The sequence below is a fragment of the Podarcis bocagei genome (assembly GCF_964188305.1).
Source record: "Podarcis bocagei genome assembly, chromosome: 4".
NCBI lineage: Eukaryota > Metazoa > Chordata > Lepidosauria > Squamata > Lacertidae > Podarcis > Podarcis bocagei.
Genome location: NC_138128.1, coordinates 52,951,044 through 52,973,842, shown reverse-complemented (window position 1 = coordinate 52,973,842; position 22,799 = coordinate 52,951,044). Strand labels below are relative to the sequence as shown.

Below are 22,799 nucleotides of genomic sequence, written 5' to 3'. Positions count from 1 at the left end.
TGACAACTCATGGTTAACTTGTAGTTTGTTAAACCGCAGCCTAAATAAATCATGGTTTAACGTTTCATGTGACACAGGGTACCAAGAATAACATTACTGCCTGCCTTCTTTAATGTCTGTAAATTGCTTTGTTAATGGCTGTTATTAGTATCTGAACAAACAAAACAGCAAAGGTGCTGCATCTAATAAATACGCAAACCTTCATCTTCTGGAATAAAAACATGCTATCTCCATTGAGGTTTTGGCACTATCCTTGTCCCCAATATCTTTTACTTCAGGTCTTTATCTGCATTTCTGTTCTTCTTGAATGTGCTTCACAGACAAATGCACGATCAGAAATGCATTTATTACTAAACTAGCTAGCAAAGTTAACAGTCCAGTCTCTCATATGTCCTATCCCTGGAACACTTATAAGGACAGCTTGAACCCTGCAAAACTAATCCAGATAAAGGGACACTTTGGGAAAAGGACACCCGATCAAAATCTCCTAGATGAGAGCCAACTAACAGATGGTAAGAACTGAATGTCCTGGAAAAATACCTTCATGGACATAGTGGCGAGTGCATCAGGTTGATAGCCTGCCAAGCACAAGGCCCAGATGAACAAGCTGCAAGAAGCTTATGGTGAAACAGGATCCTGTTATAAAAGAAATTGATATAATGGGAAAAGGTCAGACAGACGAAGTCCTACATATGGACAACAAATGACATAATCTTGTTTATCCCTGCATTAACAATTTGAACAATGGTCACACACACACAAAATGATCAATGCATTTCATAATTAGTTTTGACTGTCTTTATTATTGAATGGGCCAAGTGCACTTGGCTTATGACCATTCAGAACATTCAGCAACATGCAGTGAACAAGCTCAGGATCTAAGCACCATGTCAGGCTTCAGTATTGCTCAAAGTGATGTACAAGAGGCCCTACAAGTTCACCCTTTTTGTTTTCCGAAACAGGTATCATTGTTGTGTGGAACAGATAATCTGTTTCTTTCCAGGGATCTGTTCTCAACAATAATGTTAGTGTAGAAATAAAAATCTATTTGTTTACTGCAAATGTAGTATCTCAGCTATTAACAAAATCAAAAGATTGGTAAGTCTCATTTTAAGATAAAATACATGCTAAGTGAAGGGACGCAGGTGGTGCTGTGGGTTAAACCACAGAGCCTAGGACTTGCCAATCAGAAGGTTGGCGGTTCAAATCCCTGCGACGGGGTGAGCTCCCGTTGCTCAGTCCCTGCTCCTGCCAACCTAGCAGTTCGAAAGCACATCAAAGTGCAAGTAGATAAATAGGTACCGCTCCGGTGGGAAGGTAAACGGCGTTTCCGTGCACTGCACTGGTTTGCCAGAAGCGGTTTAGTCATGCTGGCACGACCCGGAAGCTGTACGCCGGCTCCCTCAGCCAATAAAGCGAGATAAGCACCGCAACCCCAGAGTCGGCCATGACTGGACCTACCGGTAATGGTCAGGGGTCCCTTTACCTTTACCTACTAAGTGGGTTGTTCCTCCCTCCCTCCCTCCCTCCCTTCCTTTTCTCTTTTGGTAGAACACTGGATTTAACTGTCAGTTTTAAGGTAAAATCGGAAATATGTGAACTGCTGAAAAATGTGCAGTAATATTGCAAGTGTCTCTTTTTTGCAGTATTTTAATTGCCTTGTACAAAAACATTTTTCTCAAGAGGAGTACTGCATCTAGCCCTGTGGAACTCCCTCCCATCAGATGTCAAGGAAATAAACAACTATCTGACTTTTAGAAGGCATCTGAAGGCAGCCCTGTTTAGGGAAGTTTTTAATGTATGATGTTTTGTTTTCTTTTTAATATTTTGTTGGAAGCTGCCCAGAGTGGCTGGGGAAACCCAGCCAGATGGGTGGGGTATAAATATATTAATTATTACTGTTGTTGTTGTTGTTGTTGTTGTTGTTGTTGTTGTTGTTGTTGTTGTTGTTGTTGTTGTTGTTATTATTATTATTATTATTATTATTATTATTATTATTATTATTATTATTGTTACTACTACTACTACTATGGGAGTGCCAGCATAAAGTTGTGGAAGCCAATCTGAACTTTTACCATTATAATTCTGTGAGATGTAAATATAAGAGCCCAGAGTTTCCTGGCAGCTTGCCTGTCATTCACGGTAAAGCCATAATAGATGGGCACATAAAATTACTACTTCTTAGATATAGGCCAGTTTAATGGCCCTTGTTCCATTTTGTCTTTGAGACGAATTATAGCACACACTAAACAGATAATAGCATGACCAGGATAATGGCCCATTGGGACTGCAAATATCTAACACAAGACAGAGGAACGTTTATATAACTGACAAGTCTGCACTGTAAGGGAGAAAAACTTTTATGTAACTGACCATCACTGATCATATAAAAGATCGCTTGTATGCCGATGATCACACCCTGTTATAATGGATTTACACACTATTAAGCACAGAAGTGGCTTTAAAGCAGGAGCTGACTGCTACATTCTGGAAATGTAAGGTGATGATTCTCATTATAGTAACAGGAGTGCGTACTATATAGGAGTGTGTACTATGTAGGCAAATGATAAACTATATGTTATTTGCAGGCATGAGAAGTGTAGTTTTTAGAGAGTCAGGCTAAGAGTAGAGGATGGCTAAGACTAGAGAGACCTGAATTTGAATCCACACTCAGCCATAAAGCTCAGAGCAACCTTGGATCAGTTGCTGTATTTCAGCCTACCCTGCTTTACAGTTGTTGTGCAGATAAAATGGAGGGGAGAAATAGGTACATCACCTTGAGTTCCTTGTAGGAAAGGTGGGCTATTAATGTAGTAAATGAACATACTGTATGTCCTATTATGGATCGGCTTGGAATCATACAGAGGACTTCCCAGTTTGGTACAGTGGTAGAAAATTGGCTTGGCAGAGCCATATCTACGTGTCAGGTGTTGTTAATAATGCAGGATTTGATAACTGAAATGATTGTTCAGGGTTTTTGGGGAGCCAGAGTTTGCAAGTGACCACCTTTTAACTCCTGGACACAGCAAATGTAAAAATATATGCCATGTTAGCAATTTCACTCCTCTGATGCTGCATTTGTGATTGGTGTAAATCACATGCCTGTCTGAGAAGAGTGTGGGAAACGGAAGACAGTCTTATCTCTTCCGCTGTATGTACTTTGTAATGTATTTTCACTTTTATTTGTGCCTGTTGCTCTCTCGGAGCTGGAGAGAATGGACACCATTAGGCTTTTGTCTGTACATAGTGTGTAAATAAATACAGTCATACCTCGGGATAAATACGATTCAGGTTGAGCGCTTTCAGGTTGCGCTCTGCGGCGAACTGGAAGTAACGGAGCGCGTTACTTCTGGGTTTCGCCGCTCACGCATGCACAGACACGCAAAATGACGTCACGCGCATGCACGGAAGCGGTGAAATGTGACCCGCTGTCGCGTCTTGTGTTCCATTCGGGATGCGAATGGGGCTCCGGAACGGATCCCGTTCCGATCCCGAGGTATCACTGTAGTAGATTAGCTCTATGATGTCTCACACGTCTTGCTGTGTTATGCCAGAAGTGTAGTGTGCATATACCATCTGGTATATGTCGCTGAGCACACTGGAAGAGAAGGGAGGTGCCTTTTCCAGAGCTGTGCGTACCGGGAGACGCTCAGAGTTCCAGGGGCTTGCAGGCACCCCCAGCTTCCTGATGAAGCAATCTTAGGCTCTACGTCAAGTGTAGAGGACTAATTATAGGATACCATTCATTTTATTTCAATACAACCTCACTTCACCTCGAACCATTTCATAAATATCTTGAAACAGACCCCTGTGGCTGACTTGGTGCATGCTCAGGATCTTGTTTCATACACATGTCTAAATAGCTTGGGCCCATGTCACAGGTTTGTAAAGGAGAGGTGAATAGTAATAGCAAAACTGAGTCTGTTTAGTAGTGACTGGTGAGTCTCAGATGTGCCACTTTTCTACTCTCAGAAGTTCTGTAGCTCTGCAGTGCCTCTGTCTTCAAGCCAGGAAGATCACACAGGTGGTGGCAGGGTTGACTAAAGAGCTGCCTCTCCATCAGGTGTACCTGGGTTTCAGTCTCCAAGTGAATATAGTGGGGCTTACTTCTGAAGAAACATGTTGAAGACTGCATCGTAAAGCCCTAACCCCAAAGTTCTCTCACAGACTTTGGGGATATTACCATAGTGCATGATGTGGTCTGGGGACTGCAACTTATGTGGAGGCCCCAAGATGCTATTTTGCAGAATCGGGTATCCAATATCTTTTTCATTACTCTAACCATTTCCTTCCTTAAATTTATTTAGCATTAGTTTTTCTTCCAGGAAGCCCAAAGTGGCTTACATTTGGTTTATTCATTCATGGTAGGTCACCCTCTCAGGACAGCTTATAGAGAAAAATAAAAAACAAATTAAAATTCAATGGCAATAAAATAAGTAACAATAAAAATGGAATGCAGCATAAAAGGTCAAATAGCAGAGCTTCATAAGTTATACAAATACTTCTGTCCCCAAGGATTTCACAACTGAGACTGAAATCCCACAACTGTTTACCTGGGAATCAGTCAATTGTGTTTTTCTAGGACTTACTTCTGAGTAGGCATATATATGCTTGCCCTGTAAATGGTTAGGAGGGATAATTGAAACTCCACGGAACAAAAGTGACATTTTGTAGACATGAAATATAATTTAGATATATAAAAACTGCACATGCATTCCGTGCTGAACATTATGAACTATGCACTCATTATATTGGATTTATCCATGTTCACCAAGCTAGAAAGTTATAATTTGGCTACTTACTTTAAATCAAGCTTTTAAGCAAACAGAAAAAGTAAATTTCAATTAATAATGATATTCAGTTTTACTTGTGTGGAGCACACACCATAAAGACTTGGAACAGAAAGGCCGTGATATTTCAGGCCTTTTGTCATTTAGAAACAGCACAGCACAATTCCCCTCCCCTCCAAAGAGGCAGTTTTTATTTGTTTCTGTGTACAGAAAAGAAATAATAGTTAAAAAGTTTTTAAAAGTTCACGGAAGAAATAATAGTTTAAAAATGGAGATAAATCGCAGCTTTCGGAAACCATTTAAGAGGAAAAACCCACATATTAGCGATTTTGTTCTTTAGCTCATCATGATGGTGCTTCTTTCTTTCTTTCTTTCTTTCTTTCTTTCTTTCTTTCTTTCTTTCTTTCTTTCTAAAAGGCTGCCTTCCACAGAACACTTTAGGGGGAAAACGCAGTTATAAATGCAACAGTGAACTGGTAATCCCATAAAGAAAATTGCTTCAGAACTCCTTTCGTTTTTGAATTTGCTAAAATGTCCTTGTAACATATACCACTTGATTGACTTTGTATTGTTCCCCCTAGGGACATTACTCTGTGTAACTAGATCCAGAGTCAGAGAATTCAGCAGTTGTCCAGGTGAAATAATCATTCACTTCAGCTGCCGAGTGCTTTGACTAAGTCACAGAGGCCGGAGGCCGGCATTCAGCGTTAACCTAAGCTGAGGAAATGCTAGTTAAATCACTGAAATCGAGGTTGAGGGCATCTGGTTTGATTGATAGCAGCACCACTGGTTTTGTGTTTTGTGAGCTAGTAAAATATTGCCTTCCTGCTCCTTTCCCTCCTTTAAACATGTTACTTCATCAAGGTACGGGATAATCACTGCCAAGTTTATGCCCCTCCAATTCAGCCAATTACAATGCAATTATGATTTTCTTAAGTTTGCAAATGGATGTTCTCATGGGTATCACCCATCACACATGGGCTAAACAAACTGCTTAAATAACTTGGCAAAATAGTGAGACGGCTATTTTTCACATCATTCAGGGCAAACTCCAGTCTGCTGTAGTCAGCCGGTCCTGGTTTCTTGATGAATATGTTATAAGTTTGCCAACATGTGTTTGCCCCATTCACACTTTACATTTTTAGGCACACACTTCAGTTACGTGCAGAATATAAGAAAAGTTCCTCATAGGTTTATATTAGAAATCTCATTATTACAAGTGGAACCAAACCAGTCCCTATTAAGTTCAGAAAGCAAATGTACTACCTTAGCTATCATTGCAAACAGCATCCTTACAAATCTATTTGGCTCCTTTTGTTGCAGAATATACATATTAACTGATATATAATTACATTTTCACTGATTTGGAACAGAGGATATCTACAGCCGAAAGCTTGTCAGTGGCTTATCGCTAGTTCTCTCTCTGTGCAGAGAATTTTCCTAGCAGATGGGAAAAGCAGGGAAGATGAACAGCAGTGAAAAATTTTCAGAAATAAACAGCAACAGTTCCCTTTCCTCCCTTTGGAAATGAAACCTAGGCGATGCCTGCAGAGAAACAGGGTGACAGAATCCTGGGGTACCATACCCCTTCAAGGCTACAAAGGTATGTATTATTAAAAAAAGTACCTCAGGGAGAGATGTTTTGTCTCAGCTTGCTCCCTGCAGTGTTAGTTTCTCCTTGAAGAGAGCAGTAAAAAATATGGCCCACCTGCAGTTTGAAGTGTTATAACTCATTCAGCTTGGGACCTTTCTACCTGCACACATACTCCAGCTGTTGCTTGAAGCTGCTTCAATATCCTTTTCCTGTTGAAAGGGAGCCTTCAAAGGTCTGAACAGGGAGAGGTGGACTACATTTCACGTGGTAAGCGCTGTGCTCTAGTGCGAACATGACCAACAACACTAATATGAGTTCTGGCTACTGCTAGCACAGCTAACCAATCTTGGCAACAGCTTGACTATATCTGGCTTCTGGCAAGATTCCATGGTAATTATTACAGAGCAGCTGAAATCTGTGATAGATGACAAGTACTGTTTAGAGTTCTGAAACCACAACATTTCAACTCGGCGTACGGTGCCCTGAACATACGACGAAACTATATCAAACTCACAAAGAGGCATGGAAAGAACCAGGGCATGCAGTCCTGAGCATTTTTAAAGACTTCAGCCTCTACAGAATATGACTGCAGTAAGCACTCTGATGTTTCAGAAGCCAATCCAAGTCCAATGGTTTGAGGATAGTATGATTAGAACACATTTCTGTTATGCTTCACAAAATAAATATATCTGAGCATGCAAATACCGGTTCCAATGAAGTCTTTTAAATGAGGTAATAAGGCAGAAGAGGTATGCATGATGAAATGGTAGCTACTGCCATAAAACACAACACGCTGGCTAATTTCCGCCCACCTATGTCTAGTGTAGGTCTCCTGCAAACACTTTAATGACAAAAAAGCTATAATGAGGTACACATTAAGGCTGATTTAATGGCAGCAAAAAGCCTTTACAGTGGAGAGGTATTTTTTTGCGGTGGGCCTTGTTTGTTTACGCCTCAGCTGCATAAATGAAGAAAGTACTTCACCAATGCTCGTTTTACAAAGAGTCTTTGAATATGTGCTTGCAGCCACTAAAATTTCAGAACATTCCAGTGTGAAGCATTACATATGCCCCAAATGAGTGAGGCATTCTTGGACTGAAAAGTGCAAGTGGGTGGCTGACTTTGTGCATGCCTGCTTGGGTAGGAACCAGAGTTATGAGAGAATGGGATAATAAGACTTAGTGTGCTCAAGAATCACTTAGGAGGAATGTGTTTGCCCTCAATAACTCTCAATTGGGAATGGGGAACCAACAGGCCAAGGACCAAATGTGGTCCTCAAGGCCTCTTATCTGGACCATGGGCCTCTGCTGAAACTGTAAGCCCTTCACAACCACACCCCTTTGCCCTGAGCCACATTCCTTACCAGCCCTGCTTTGCATCTGTTTCTGCCCAGCTGTCTTTAAACTGGATGGACAATAGATGGGAGTATGTGAGTGTATGTAGAAATGAGTCTATTGTACAAATCACATTTGTTGCTTTGCTAACTTTTGCCTCTGCCCCACCCCCCTAGAATTGACGCTTGGCCTGAAAAAGATTGTCCACCCATTAAAAAAATTGCCAACATGGTTTTAAACCTGAATTTTCTAGCTACCTATATTATTCCCATAAAAAGGCGAGGCAGAAGTAACATATAAGTAAAATGATGAAGCCCAACGTCCACTTACTAATGAAAGGAGTGATTTTAATTTAATGAGAGGAAATGGGTGGAGGGGGCAGATGCAATGCAGGTGAGGTGTAAAACCAATATTAGGAGAAGGGTCAGCTGGGAGGGTGATAGGAAAAAGCAGAATGTAAATGTAAAATCTGGTTACTTTGTATTTAGAGACGATAGTCAAACTTAAAAATGCACAAACTTCAGCAAACATAAGGCATCACTCTGTTGAAATTATATTAATTTATTTTTAAGAATATCCCTTTTAATCCTTCATGCATGCTTTTTAACAAAAAACACCTGAATTGTATCTGCTGACACAAGTTTCCGCCGTGAGCTCTCTAATGTGGCTGTTTCAACCATCCTTCATGGGTCTATTACACCTTGGCAAACATTGTCAGCGAATGAACTACACCAAGTTCAATAGGAAAGGTTTGCTGAACATCTTCTGTTTAATGTAAACAAGACAGGAGGGGAGAAAAATCCAGGAGTATATATTGATAGATAGAGACAGACCTTGTAACACTAGGCAACAGGGCACAGGCATTATTAATCATGGTTATACAGATGTGTTTGCTGAGAGATGCTAATCTTAATTTCTCACACAATTGAGAACAGTGGATGTGTAGCTTCTGCATTGTACTATCCTGTTTCTTGTGCCAAGTTAAATAAGGATGTTATTTCACAATTGAAAGCTTTGCTGCATTCAGCAGCTCATGGTGAGCAGCTGCCATGCATTTATAAAGGAATGCCACGATTACTGTGCCCTGTAGAATGCAGTGTTACAATCTTTGCACCAGCAACACCGCAAGCAAGTGCTGGGTTTCAGTCCATTAGTATACAAATATACACACGTAAACAGATGATGTACAACCAGGCTGAAGCTGTGCCTTGTATCACAGCTTCAATATTGCACTGATGAATACATTATATCAGAACGCTACAGTTAAAAGATGACACTACTAGGCAGACAACTACAGTTATAACAAAAATAGCTTAAGAGGAAATGGCTATTCCAGTAGACGCCTCATGTTGGTGTTACAAAATTTTCAACATCAGAATCTAAATTAAATAGATACAATAGATGATATAAAGGTGCCTTTATTTACATAAATGTGCATCAGGGAAAAACTGAAACGGGATCTGTATCCTGGAATCAAACAATTCTAGCTTTCCTCATCCACTCTCATATAGAAACACTGTTTGTTTTATCTGTAATGGGACCAAGAACCCAATAGTTAGCACAAACATCTTTATAACCAGTGGCTGCTCACTACTTCTGGAGAACAGGCTGTATGTACTCCTGACGGATAATAAATAACCACACATGCATCTCCATGTGTGCACACATGCATGCACATAAACACACTCATACACATCAGAATAGGGGTAGTTATGACATGCATAGATTCAACCAATTCAAACATGGGCCCAACTAGCCTTTAAAATAAAAGTGCATGAAAACAAGTTATAAAAACGTTAAACAAGTTCCATTTGGGAAGGAAAATTCAATTGTTTTTACAAAAATAAAAAGGTTGCTGCTATCAATTTATGGGTTCAAGAGAACAATTATGATGCCAAGAGAAAGAGTTAAAGCGTTTCCTAAATTTGTGCCAGGTATTATGACAAAAAGGGAATGGGAAAATGTTGGTGTCTTCAAATGACATCAGCAGGGTTACATCCTGAAAACAAGAGAACTTCCTGAATATGCAGGCTATGTGCAATCAAGCTTGGATCTTGATGTTTCTAAAAGCAAACTGAACTTTAATGTTAGATATCCTGCTTGCACTAATAGATGTATCCTGTATCATTTTTATTTATTTGTTTTTATAATTCAATCCAGCATCGTGTGAATAACTTTGGCTATCATGAACAGCTAATTACACAGTTAGCTTAAGTAAACCTTTTCCCTTATACTTTTAAACACCAAAACTTAAGTCTGCCTCCCACTTACTTTGGGATATCATTAGAGAACCATCATCAACTTCTGTGGGACTCCAAAAGGATTTCTCTAAAATGCTACCTGCAATGCAAAAAATGTAAAACTGTTCAGGCCCGCTTCCATGAATGTTTATTTTATAACTTCTTACCCAATATCTATCTGAAAATTTTCTTCTCCAGAAGAAAATTCTGAGACTTATCTTATGTGTAGTTTAGTTAGTTGTATTTGTGAGTCAAATTCAGTGACTTTGGTGCAAAAACATTTAAAAAATCAATGTGCTATTATTCAACTAGGGAGGCAAATATCTTGGTCACAGAGTACAGGCAGCTCCTTGGCCATATTTCATTTATAATAAAGGCAGCTCAAAATTTTGCTCCACTGTTTTTGATGTTTGTGTTTCCACCACAGAGGCCTGCCAATATAACTAAATTATTCCACTTTCCAACACTTGGCCTTCATGCTCAGCAAGTTTCTGTATCATTAGAACTTCTTGTGGTACAAACCAGAGTTTACATCACTGGAGCAGAATTCAACCACATTTACATCAACCCTGACAATATCTGAGGCAGGCAGCAATTGTGTTAAAAGGTTACACGGAATACGTCAATTAACGACAAATGGGTGAGAAAGGGCACTCCCACCCCATATCTGCCTCTCCTTGTTTTCTACTGAGAACAAAAAGAATATAGAAAAACTATATTAAATCCAGGGTAGACAACATGTTTGTTTGGAGTTTTCAGCTTATGAAGAACTGGCAGAGATGAGTCAGAAGAAAGAAAGAAAGGGGGGGGGGGAGAGAGAGAGAGAGAGAGAGAGAGAGAGAGAGAGAGAGAGAGAGAGAGACCGCTGGCAGAATGAGGTGGTTCAACTGCTCTTTCCTCTTACTCATCTTCTAGCTCAGATTGTCTGGCAAGGGAATCTATTTTATGACAATGGTAAAATGAAGGGATCTTGTTTTCTCCTTGGCTTATAATGGATCCCTGTCGCAAACAGTAAGATCACAAAACTGAAGCCTAAGCATGCAACAACCTGCAGAGAATTTCAGCCTATATGCACTATGACAACTGATATCAGACCCAGCTGTCCCTTGGCTTGGACGCTTCAGTCATTCAAATTAGCCAAGTAATAACATATCTGAAAAGCACAAAACAATGATACTGCCAATCATCAAGGCACAGGATACTCTTCAGCCAACTAATCATAAAAAAGAATCTTAAAAGCCCTATAAAGTGACCTGTAATACTAGCATTTTTGTAAACGGGCATTTGGATCAAATAATCCAGGGCTCCAATACAAAATAGAAGGCAAATAAAGTTATGCGGCATAACAAAGGAGAATAAGCAAGGATTCAAGGAAAACCAATACTTGAGTATACTTGTGGTCACCTGTTTTTTTGTGTAACAAAATAATAATAATCAGTGATCAACTGGAACAACACAATGAACAGGACTCAACATGAAAGATACACAAAGAAAAATCATTTGTTTAGCTGTGTGTGCATTTACAACTTCTTATTTAAATACTTTACAATGCTTTAATCACTTACTGGTTTTCATTTAAATGGATAAAACACACCTCAGCTATGAAACAAATGTATTTTTTTAAAAGCCTAGGAACCCTAAAGTATATAAAAACTCCTACCTCCTAGAAGGTTATTAAAATAAGAAAACCTTTAAACTTAAGTCTTCATGTGTGCAGCTCTTTGAGCTTGTTGTGATCTGTGATATCCCATTGATTGCGTTGTAGGTTGAACATCCATTTTCCTCTCCCATATGGTCACTACCAATGAATTTAGTATTTCAATTTGAAGGTGTCCCATATGAGTCCTCCAAATGAATGCCAAGGCTTTGCTTTCTGTTCTCCTGCCTGGGAAGTTAGCAGTCTTTTCTGCTTGAATCTCGTAGCCAGGATGCTCGAAGCAGCTTTTTACGGCGTGGACGAGGCATGGTATTTCACAAATGCAATTGCAGCCAGCTCTTTACAAAATTCTTCCAATACAATTACACCTTCTAGTAATGTCATGTGGTCAACACTGCGGAGATAGGATGAGGAATTATTAGAAAGTCACACATGGTGCCTCTTGGAATAGGCTGGTCATTAATATACTTACATGGGCCCTTCAGGTTCTAAGCCAAGGAGACGCTTCCTGACCAGCAGCAATTTAGGTGTGAAGTCGGGTATGCGCTGGATCCTCACCATGAGATCCGCAACAACCTGCATGTCGTGCATATGAGAGCGTTGAACAAAATGAAGCAAAGAGCAAGTTAGTGCTGGAAGCTATTGCCGTTAGCCTCCAGGGCTGCCAGCGCAGTGTTTAGCAGTCTAAATACTACAAAAGAACTTTTCAAAAGGGAACACTTTCCATGTCTTTATTTTTCTACAGAAAATATTCCATTTCTAAAAATTCAGTGTTTCAAAAAATTAATAAATAACAATAAATGAATGGCAATACATAAGGCAAGCTTGTTTCAAAGCTGTCAGTGCATGTTTTACAGGTTACTTTCCCTAGAGTGTGCGAGAAAGTACATATATGTTTTATTACTTTGTAAGCAGGTGAGTAATATAAAACCACAAATACACATAATAATCAAGCAAAAACTGCAGCTACAAATACATCTAACTGGTTTGATCTGACCTGCACAGCTAAAGCTAAAATTCTTATTTCACCTAAGACTGTAAGTGTTTTCAGCTCTGTTTACAAAACAGAAGTCAAACAAACATGCTAAATAAGATCACACACTATTTACCTCATCAGAAAACTTCCCAGGAAATTTTAAAACTGAAAATTTCCCAGAAAACCTGCATCACACACTGGTCAGGAACACATAATATGTTACATCCCCCCCCCCCCCACATAATCATATCTGTCAAAGTGTAAAGTATGATCTGTGCTTGATGTAATTACCCTGCAACAACTGCTCACTCGTTGCAAGAAAAACTAATGGTTTGTCCTACAAGGTTAATAAAATGTTGCTTTTTCTACTTGGAGATTGCAGCTATTCCAAAGAAAATATACCATAAGCAGGTGTAGGCTGCAATTCTATACCCACCTACATGGGACTAAGTCCTACAGAACTCAGTGGTACCTACTTCTGAGTAGGGAGGTACAAGAATGCACTTTTTATTTAAATCCCAAGTGGATTTGGCTGGCCCCTAACTGAAAGATGAGGAGCTGCATTACAAAAATAGGTCGGTCATCTGAAAGGTGCCTTAGCATCATTTGTTAATCAGCCACAGATACTTTGTGGCACTGTTCAAGTTGAATATTATTCATTTACTTACCCTGACTATGACTGAAAAAAGAGAGCGGCATCCGGAGGCTAGGTTTACATAGGGATCCAAAAGGTATTCATGGATGTGTGGATGAGGAAACAAGGCGAGCTTGGACAACACAGACGTGACTTGTAAATTGACATCATATGGCTGTGTGAAAAAGCAAAAAATAATTAAAAAAGGGTTTTCCATATGTTTACATTCTGTGCAGTATAGTTTAGGGGTTTACAAAATGCAAAATTTGCAGCATGTGATGGCCATCAGATTTGCAGCATGTAATGGCCAATGTGAGGCACATTGTTAGAAATATCTTGTGCAAGCAATATCAAAGCTTCCTGCACAAGCCCCAAAACTCATTACATAACCCTAGGAAAGTCAATTGATGTGTTCTCTGTTTCTTTTGTTTAGAACAATTATCGATCTCATGTGTTCTCAAACTGCAAACATAAAGGGGAAGGCAGGTGTGCGATGGAACAGCTGTGACTACTGTTTTATAGGCAGGGGCTATTTGTGTGTCGGGCATGCTAATTCAGTATACATGACACCTGCAAACCATACTGGTGATAATGGTCATTTCAGTTCCTGCAATCTAAATGGCAGATTGGGACCAGCACAGAGAGATCAGTATGTCTTGGGACTGCTCCCCAACCTTATCCCTCTATTTTAAGCCCTACAGCTAAAAGTGGAGAATTTTTTTATCTTGGGAAAATGGTGTTAAAAAACCTGGAAATAGAAACTGTTTTCCAAATGTACAACCCCTTTCATGAGCTGACCTTCAAGTTCTCTCCTACTTTCTTCTGCTTATTGTTTCTTCATGTTATTTCGCAGCCTATTTTCCCTCTGAATACTAGCAAAAAAGCCCACCTCGCCCTCCATAATGTGTCAGAGCAATCTGATGCCAGAAACATGGAAAGAAGAATTCCCCGGACTGGGTGGTAGTGGACTGATTATTTACAGCCTACCGAACCGTATCACCAGCACGGTGAACTGAAACAAAGCAACTGGCAAAAGGCCATCAATATTAGCCATATTGGAACAAATACACAAGAAGAAGTTGATTGTGAGCTGCCCGGCAGCCAAAAAGACATAATTGCTCCCGGAGGGTATGTACTTATAGTTACAATTACAGATTGACTGAGCCAAAACCACCAAGAATATAGCCTTACTGAGGGTAAAAGCAGCACTAGGCCTTGGCTGCTAGAGCAGCAAGTAGTATTTAGGGCCATCACCCAAGTAAATAGGTTTTTATTAATTAATCATAGGAGTTTGGATTCATGAATCAATTAAATGTATAAACATTTCAAAGAAAAAGGCATTGGCAGCATTCACACATCAAGGTGAAGCACAATTTAATGGTTTGCCGTGAGTGCACAAAAAGATCCTGTTTTGCTCCTGCCCTCTGGCCTGTGGGAGCAACAAGCCATGCTCTCTTGGCTTAGTGTCATGCACAAACCAGGAAACATAGCTTGTTTTGCTCTAGTCTAGACCATCCATAATGTCAAGCCAAGCATTGCTCTTTGCTGACCAATCATGGTTTATTGGGAGTGAAATGAACCACAATTCCCTATTTGGATGCAATGCTAAGACGGGGATTGTGGTTTGTTACTGCCACCGGGTAGACAGAGGGAGTGAAGCAGGAGTGATCTCCACGCTGCTCATGGTAAACCATTAAAGATGGGTTATTTCTATTTATTTACGTAATTTTAAAATCACTTTATATCCAGAAATTTCTAAGCAATACACAAAAAGTCATTCAGACAACAACAGTATAAAATACGTATAACCCAGAAATTGCCCCAAAGTATGATATGCCATTACATGGGACCTGGACCACGATTTCTTTGTCCAGCAATTATGCATGCATGTTACTGCAAAGACAGCTCAAGAAGAGGCATTCCCTCCTGCTGCATGAGATTAAGAGGAAGAATACTTCTGCTTAAGATGATACTTTGAAGAGTGAAATTACATACAATATGGGAGATCCAGTTCATAGATCTCCTGTGATGATTTTAATTTTTTTTTTTAAAGCCACTGCACAGTGTGTTTGGGGATGCTGCTCTGGGTTTTTAAAAATCCTTCCCCCCACCTGCTGTATTCCAATTTAAATCCTCCTCCCCATGGCAGGAAACAAAGACATACTCCAAAAACATGTGTGTAAGATATTATGGCACAAAGCATTAAACAAATTCATCTCATCCCCACTCCCCTGAATATACTGTTCACAAGTCTACTCCATCACATCTAGTAAGGTTCTAACTGCATTTATTTTCTCATTTTCTTTCATTCAGCAAAGTGAAATAGACATTTGCAGGCCATCCAGTGGCAGCCCATGGTACTGCAATATAGCTGTTATGCCAAGCCTTTTTCTGTTGTAATGTTTTTTATCGCTTTCTATAAATTGGATGGGACGCAGGTGGCGCTGTGGGTAAAAGCCTCAGCGCCTAGGGCTTGCCGATCGAAAGGTCGGCGGTTCGAATCCCTGCGGCGGGGTGCGCTCCCGTCGTTTGGTCCCAGCGCCTGCCAACCTAGCAGTTCGAAAGCACCCCCGGGTGCAAGTAGATAAATAGGGACCGCTTACAAGCGGGAAGGTAAACGGCGTTTCCGTGTGCGGCTCTGGTTCGCCAGAGCAGCGATGTCATGCTGGCCACGTGACCCGGAAGTGTCTTCGGACAGCGCTGGCCCCCGGCCTCTTGAGTGAGATGGGCGCACAACCCTAGAGTCTGGCAAGACTGGCCCGTATGGGCAGGGGTACCTTTACCTTTATAAATTGGATGGAACAATTTCTGGTCTGCCCAAATGGAAGATTTTTAAGGGAAAGGAAAAAAAATCAGAGAACTCCAACAGGACCCAGACACTCTAGAATTAACTACTCTATTACTCTCACAGTAATCAAAACACTGGTATGAGAAAACACAGTGAATTTAAGTTGTTCAGTGATTTCAGTGGGTCTACTTTAAATATTAATTAGTTGGATCTCACCCCAAGGGCTGCAAGTGGCTTTTAGCCAACTTAATGGCAATGTCTTTTAATGGCACTATTGTGTAATTTGGGGGCTTCATTTGCAGAATTGCAGTGGTGGATGTATAAGGGAACAGAAGCAGAAGAAACTTATTTTGTACAAACCAAGTCGCCTGTGCCATATAAACATGCCATGTAGCATTAAGAAAGCCTGCAGAAAAATCAGGATTCTATGCCAGATAAATTATATTCAATTGTATCGAGGTCCGTTATGTGGCATAATTGTTAAGCTAATTAATGGCATCAAGTTTTGCCATTTTTAATTTGAGTTGACTACATCAACAGTCTTCTGTTCCTGGCTTACATTAGCATTTTCAAGCAATTTATCCCTACAGGAGGGAAAATCATTTTGGCTCAACATTTTTTTAGTAGGTGAGGGGTTTAGCAATTTCCCCATCCTACTGCATATTTTAATTCTCTGTGCATCAGCTATTGCCCTTGACACAGGAGAGAGAACAGCAGCATGCTTGACTGATCCGGAAATTTTGTCATTCTGACAGGTACTATATCAAATTGACACCCTACCACAATAACCCATAGCCTTTTTTCTTTGCAATGCTACTAGATACTTGTTCCCCTGACAATCTTTAGGTAAGGACTTTTTTCCTTCTTTTCCTCTTTACTATTAGGGTCTCATCACCTAGATCAGATTTTCATATGTATGAAGATTAGTTTTCATAAAGCTGTTGAGACTCAGAATTAAAGCCTCAAATCCAATATTCATTTTTAATGAGGCATGTGTAGAATGGGTGTTTAATGGAAGCTACTTCAATGTTACATTTTCCTGGTGAAGATATGAAAGAATCAGACAGAAGCTGGCTTCAGGTTGAAATCTTTATGCCACAAGAGTGGTCTGGTGGAAGTCAGACCACATGTCCTAGAGCAGACCCATTTCTTTAAGCACAGGACAACACAGGTACCCAAGAAACTGCCTTATGCCTGGTCAAACTATATGTCCCTCTAGTCCAGCGTTTACTCTGATTCAGAGCAGCAATCTTGCATTTCAAGCAGAGGTCTTCCCTGTCAACTACCACAACTTTTTTTACTAAAGAAGCCAGACTGAGCTTGCAATCTTCTGTAGGCAACACATAGGCTCCACCCGTGTGCTCCCTGACCGTTTCTTAGACTTTGTTTTTGCTGGAAATGGTTTAGCTCTAGGAAGTGTTCCCACAACAGAGGCTGCATAGAAAGCACATGATCTAGCACAAAGTTTATGGGACTGCTGCAAATGTGTAAAGCAGTAGCTGAAGTATGTGACTTCAGAAACAAAAGGTGTGTTCGAGCAGAGGGTGGTGGTCACCCTGCCTCCACCCCACCCCCACCCCGATCCCACCCCCGCAAGCCATTTTCCATGCCAGCCATGTTCCAGTACTGGATGAACAGTAGCTGGAAGGGAATACATGATCAGGTATGTTAAGAATGTATCTATTTTCTCATAATCATGTACAGTGGTGCCTCGCAAGACGAAATTAATTCGTTCTGCGAGTTTTGTCATCTTGCGATTTTTGTCGTCTTGCGAAGCACGGTGTCGGGAAAGTTTTGGAAAAGCTTAAAAAATCACCAAAGTCTTTAAAAACCTCAAAAAAGGCTACCACACCGCGTTCTATGAGTTGCTCCTCGAAGTCAAGTCGCAACTGTATTAACGGTGTTAAGAAAAAGGAAACAAACTTGCAAGACGTTTCCGTCTTGCGAAGCAAGCCCATAGGGAAAATCGTCTTGCGAAGCAACTCAAAAAACCAAAACCCCTTTCGTCTTGCGAGTTTTTTGTCTTGCAAGGCATTCGTCTTGCGAGGTACCACTGTATACCTAAAAGCCACTGCACATTGCTGTTTGTAAAAACATACATGAAATGTACTCATGACACATGCAAAGCCACCTTCTTTACTGCTCATGGGCCTCTTGCTTATATTACAAAGAGTTTCTTCTGTGGCCAGTTTATAATCAGCAACAAAAAAATGGAACACCAGAAGCGGCTTTAGAAGTCAGATGGCGAAGGCATAAACATTTGCTCATTTTATTGTGATAAACAATGTTCAGAGTAGCACATCATATTCATTTGGTTATTTTTTTTAGAAAGTGTTTTTAATTCTTTATTTTACTATTTAGAGTGCCCTTTAGAGTCTAGGATGAAAAGACAGAAGAGGTAGGCAGCTCGCTTCCTTCCCCAGGGTAGCCAACTTGGTACTGCCCAGATGTTTTGGCTTATAACTCCCAGCATGGCCCATTGTATGAGCATTTGGAAGGTACCGTGTTGGCTACCTCTGCAATAGGCTAACAGCCACCCAGAATACTGTTTACCTTCATACTGCCAGATTTCCATGATATGGACCTCTCTGTGAAAACCATCCAGGTCAGAAACAAAAGGATCTAGAGCTGAGAACTTACCTGATCGAGAATTCTGCCCATTCTATCAAACAGAACTTTTAGGAAAAATCCTTCGAAGAATGGAGCTTCTAAATTGCACTTTTCCAAGGGCGTGGGAGAGCCCTGCCATTCCCATCGTAAGCATATGGCGCAATAATCACGGAACTAGAGAAAGCAGAAAACAAATGGCTGACTCCTTTGTGAACTAAAGAAGAGGTCCAATTTTAATGGATATTTATTACAGCGTACACTGGCAAAGGTACATGCTTTTAAATGCTTTGCCTTTCACAGAGATTTGTAGTATCCCATCCCAAGTAGCATTTTATTCAGAAACATTTTTCATGTAGAAATACTATGCTTCATTATAGAATTGTAGAGTTGGGAGCTCCAAAGTCCAACCCCCTGCAATGCAGAAATTTCAACTAAAACATACATGGCAGATGGCCATCCAACCTCTGCTTCCACCACCTTCCAAGGGAGTCCATTCCACTGTCAAACTGCTTCCTGTCAAAGTTCTTCCTGATACATGTATTTAGTCAGAATCTATTTTCTTGTAACCACTGGTTCAGCTTGCCACATCTTCCATGTGACAGCCATTTAGATGGCCAGGGTAGGTGTGAAAATACTGGGACCACTGGCATCTGAGTCAATTCTGATGGTACTCAGTTTCTTCTTTCATTCAAATAGACACTACCAAAGAAGCAACATATACTTTTGTCCACTCAACTTTAGCATACTAAAGGTTCATGGCTCGTCCATCTTCCCTTATCTGCCTTATATTTTTCCATCAGGTATTTGGAAAGACAAAAAAGTCAAACTCAGAATAAAAATGAAATACTTTATGTTTGACTGGGCACATATTACACTTGTTTCTGGGAGTATAACCTTCTGAATATTATGTGACTGCGTGTCTTTTTCAGCTCCCTTAACCATCCCATTAAATTTACTCAGAGCACTTGCATGTTATTTACAAGGTTACAATTATGCTCTGTTTGTCTTCAGACCAAGGAGACCTATACCTTTTGAAAGTGGAATGTGTTTGAGGTTTCTAAATAGGAACAGTAAAGTTCCTGTTTCTCAGCACTATAATCCACTTCAAAACTGCATGCCTGAGGCTGCACATTACTTGCACTAAGCTTTTATCTATAAAATCACGGCTGTGTTAACTCGTATAGCTATTCCACAGCAACTTGCCTCTGTCAAAGACCTTGCTACAACAGACTACAGATAAATATAAAGGCAATTTAGAGAAAAAGGTGTCCAATTTGTATGATTATCTTAACTGAAATAAAAATATTACTGCACCATGTACATCCCATTTGTACCACTGTAATAACTATGCAACACACAGTTATTTCCTGTGAATTATCCCACACACATTCCCCCTTTTAGCAGACATGGCTGAATGCACTGTCAGAAAGATTACAATCCTTCAAAATATCTCTATGTTTTTAGACAGTAGCAATATAAAAACACAATGCCCTCCAAAATAATACACCACAACACATCACTTGGAAAGCAAAGTTAGGACTCTCATACATGGAACACAATATAGGGTTGATTACTATTATTTATAAAAAAGACATTTCTGTTCTGCCACTTGTTTCCGCATCCCAGTCCCCGCAAAACAGGCTGGTGTTATTAAATAGTTCACAGTGCTGCATAGGTAAAGAAAGATCAACATAACCAACAGCGGGTGGCGCTGTGGGTTAAACCACAGAGCCTAGGGCAGGGGTCAGCAAACTTTTTCAGCAGGGAGCCGGTCCACTGTCCCTCAGACCATGTGGGGGGCCAGACTATATTTTTTTTGGGGGGGGATGAATTCCTATGCCCCACAAATAACCCAGATGCATTTTAAATAAAAGAACACATTCTACTCATATAAAAACATGCTGATTCCTGTACCATCCACGGGCTGGATTTAGAAGGCAATTGGGCCGGCTCTGGCTCCTGGGCCTTAGTTTGCTTACCCATGGCCTAGGGCTTGCTGATCAGAAGGTCGGCGGTTCAAATCCCCGTGACGGGGTCAGCTCCTGTTGCTTGGTCCCTGCTCCTGCCAACCTAGCAGTTTGAAAGCACATCAAAGTGCAAGTAGATAAATAGGTACCGCTCCAGTGGGAAGGTAAACGGCGTTTCCGTGCGCTGCTCTCGTTCGCCAGAAGCGGCTTAGTCATGCTGGCCACATGACCCGGAAGCTGTACGCCGGCTCCCTCAGCCAATAAAGCGAGATGAGTTCCGCAACCCAAGTCGTCCGCAACTGGACCTAGCGGTCAGGGGTCCCTTTACCTTTTACCTTTACTGGAGAATGATACATGGCCAATACTTGGTTTCCCATTTTAAATTTCAATGAACTTTCAGCAGACCAAAGTACTGTTGAAATGAGCCTGAAAGTTTTAGAATATGATGGAGTGAAAGCATGATGAGAGACAGGATGTTCTGTTGCTAAGCACCTGAACACAACAGAGAAGCTGAGCTACATTTGTGTTCTCTTATACAGAGGCACTTCAGGGAGAGTATTATATTTCAGCAGATGGGTGATAACGTGTTATTATTATCCATCTATCTGCAAAATGGCGTTGCCTCATCTGCAACTGCATCAGCCACCAAACAGCATTTTCCTTCTGTCACTTACTTGTCTATGGGCATCTCTGAGGTAGGTATCATACCCTGTGCCCTCCACATGGTAGGAAGATTTGGCTTCATCCGGTACAAGACAGAGAAAACTGAAAACAAAAACAAGTAAAGCAGGAAACAAAAAGCAAGTCAATATAAATTTGTTCCTTCATCATGGCAGCAATAGATATGTCAAACATTGTTAAGCCCTCGCTCGACATAAGCGGCTATGTGGACTTCTGTACAATGAAGACAGATGAAAAAATCAGTGGAGGCATTTCTGTCAATCTGGCTACTGAAATTTTTCACAGCAAGAGAACCCTGCCTTGTTAATGACTCCAGCATATTTCAGATAGCACAGTAGCAGGACACAGTATGGCAGGGGTCAACGAACTTTTTCAGGAGGGGGCTGGTCCACTGTCCCTCGGACCTTGTGGGGGGCCAGACCCACCCTCTCCTGAAAGCAACCCCCCCAAAAGGACCCACCCTGCCACCACTCACGCTGCAGCTGCCACCAGCACCTCATCTTTGGCAGCATTGTCGTCCTCTGCTTTGGCCAGGGGTCCACGGGGCGCAGAGCCCATGCTGCTGGCCTGGGTGGCAGAGGCAGCCTCCCCACTGCTGCCGCTTCCTCCCACTCAGCTCTTTGCAATACGCAGCCGCCTCAGTGGGAAGGAAGGGGCATTGCCCAGAGGTGTCCGTGGCTTCGGATTGGCTGCAGGAACTTCCTGTGGCCAATCTGAAGCCACTCCAGCGTCACCCTCACACAGAAGTGTCCGTGGCTTCGGATTGGCTGCAGGAGCCAGGGTGGCAGGATCTGCAAGGTTTGCAGGCCGGATTAACGAGCCCAGTGAGCCACATCCAGCCCACGGATCTTAGTTTGCCAACCCCTGCAGTATGGGGTAAAAACAATTCTCATTTTATCATAATTTTAGAAACAATGAGTAAAATATAGAGTGCTTATTGCATTTCTTGCTATTCCATCTAACAAGTGGAGTGCTACACTAAATATAGCTTATTTTCATTTTGTTTTCAGCCACGCTCATCGTTTCTGTTCTTCAATCAAACAGGGAAAAGTTACAAGATACTAGTCCCCTTCATGTATTACTCGTGTGAAAGAGTGTGTAGAAAGGGTGGCAATGGCAGTCTAGTAGCCCCACCTCCAACAATGTGCAGCTCTTTCTGACCTTGCAACCCGCTTTGAGACCTTATGGAGAAGGGTGGATAAGAAATCCAAAAAATGATAATAAAGATAATGTCATTTGGGGGAAACATTTCAGGGCCCCAAAGTGCATATATAAAATAACAAATAAACAACAACAAAAAATTGTGACCATTAATGACTGTAAATCATTCTTTAGCATTTCATCCACTCAACAATAGCTAATAGCCTAATTTTAACCCTTCTACTAAGTCACTGTAAAAAAAAAAAAGTATTGCGTGATTTAAAATTCTTAACGTTTTTGCCTATTTTCACCTTTGTTTGAAAATTTCACTGTTTACTCTGGTTTACACAAGTTAATTACTAAGATATGTAGAAATCCTGCCTTAATA

At 40.9% G+C, this 22,799-nt stretch overlaps 1 protein-coding gene and 2 long non-coding RNA genes across 5 annotated transcripts in view; 2 read left to right on the top strand and 1 right to left on the bottom strand.

Moving 5' to 3' along the window:
• The first annotated feature begins 1,909 nt into the window (after window positions 1-1,909).
• On the top strand, window positions 1,910-17,550 carry LOC308586451. Its single transcript, XR_014007879.1, has 3 exons — window positions 1,910-6,393; window positions 14,079-15,626; window positions 15,997-17,550. It is a non-coding gene; the product is annotated as an uncharacterized lncRNA (long non-coding RNA).
• Window positions 8,260-22,799, bottom strand: part of FHIP2A (FHF complex subunit HOOK interacting protein 2A) — a 33,797-nt gene continuing 19,257 nt past the window's right edge. For 2 of the 3 annotated variants that reach the window (XM_081192898.1, XM_081192899.1), the window contains 5 exons: window positions 21,265-21,355; window positions 18,654-18,797; window positions 13,260-13,400; window positions 12,088-12,191; window positions 8,260-12,009 (listed from right to left, as the gene is read on the bottom strand). In XM_081192898.1, the coding sequence (XP_081049024.1) occupies window positions 11,904-12,009; window positions 12,088-12,191; window positions 13,260-13,400; window positions 18,654-18,797; window positions 21,265-21,355 (586 nt within the window). In that variant the 3' untranslated portion in view covers window positions 8,260-11,903. The remainder of the gene's footprint in view (window positions 12,010-12,087; window positions 12,192-13,259; window positions 13,401-18,653; window positions 18,798-21,264; window positions 21,356-22,799) is intronic. The other variant, XR_014007842.1, reaches the window with a different exon arrangement.
• LOC308586445 lies at window positions 18,804-22,578 on the top strand. The gene is made up of 2 exons (XR_014007870.1): window positions 18,804-21,285; window positions 22,282-22,578. It is a non-coding gene; the product is annotated as an uncharacterized lncRNA (long non-coding RNA).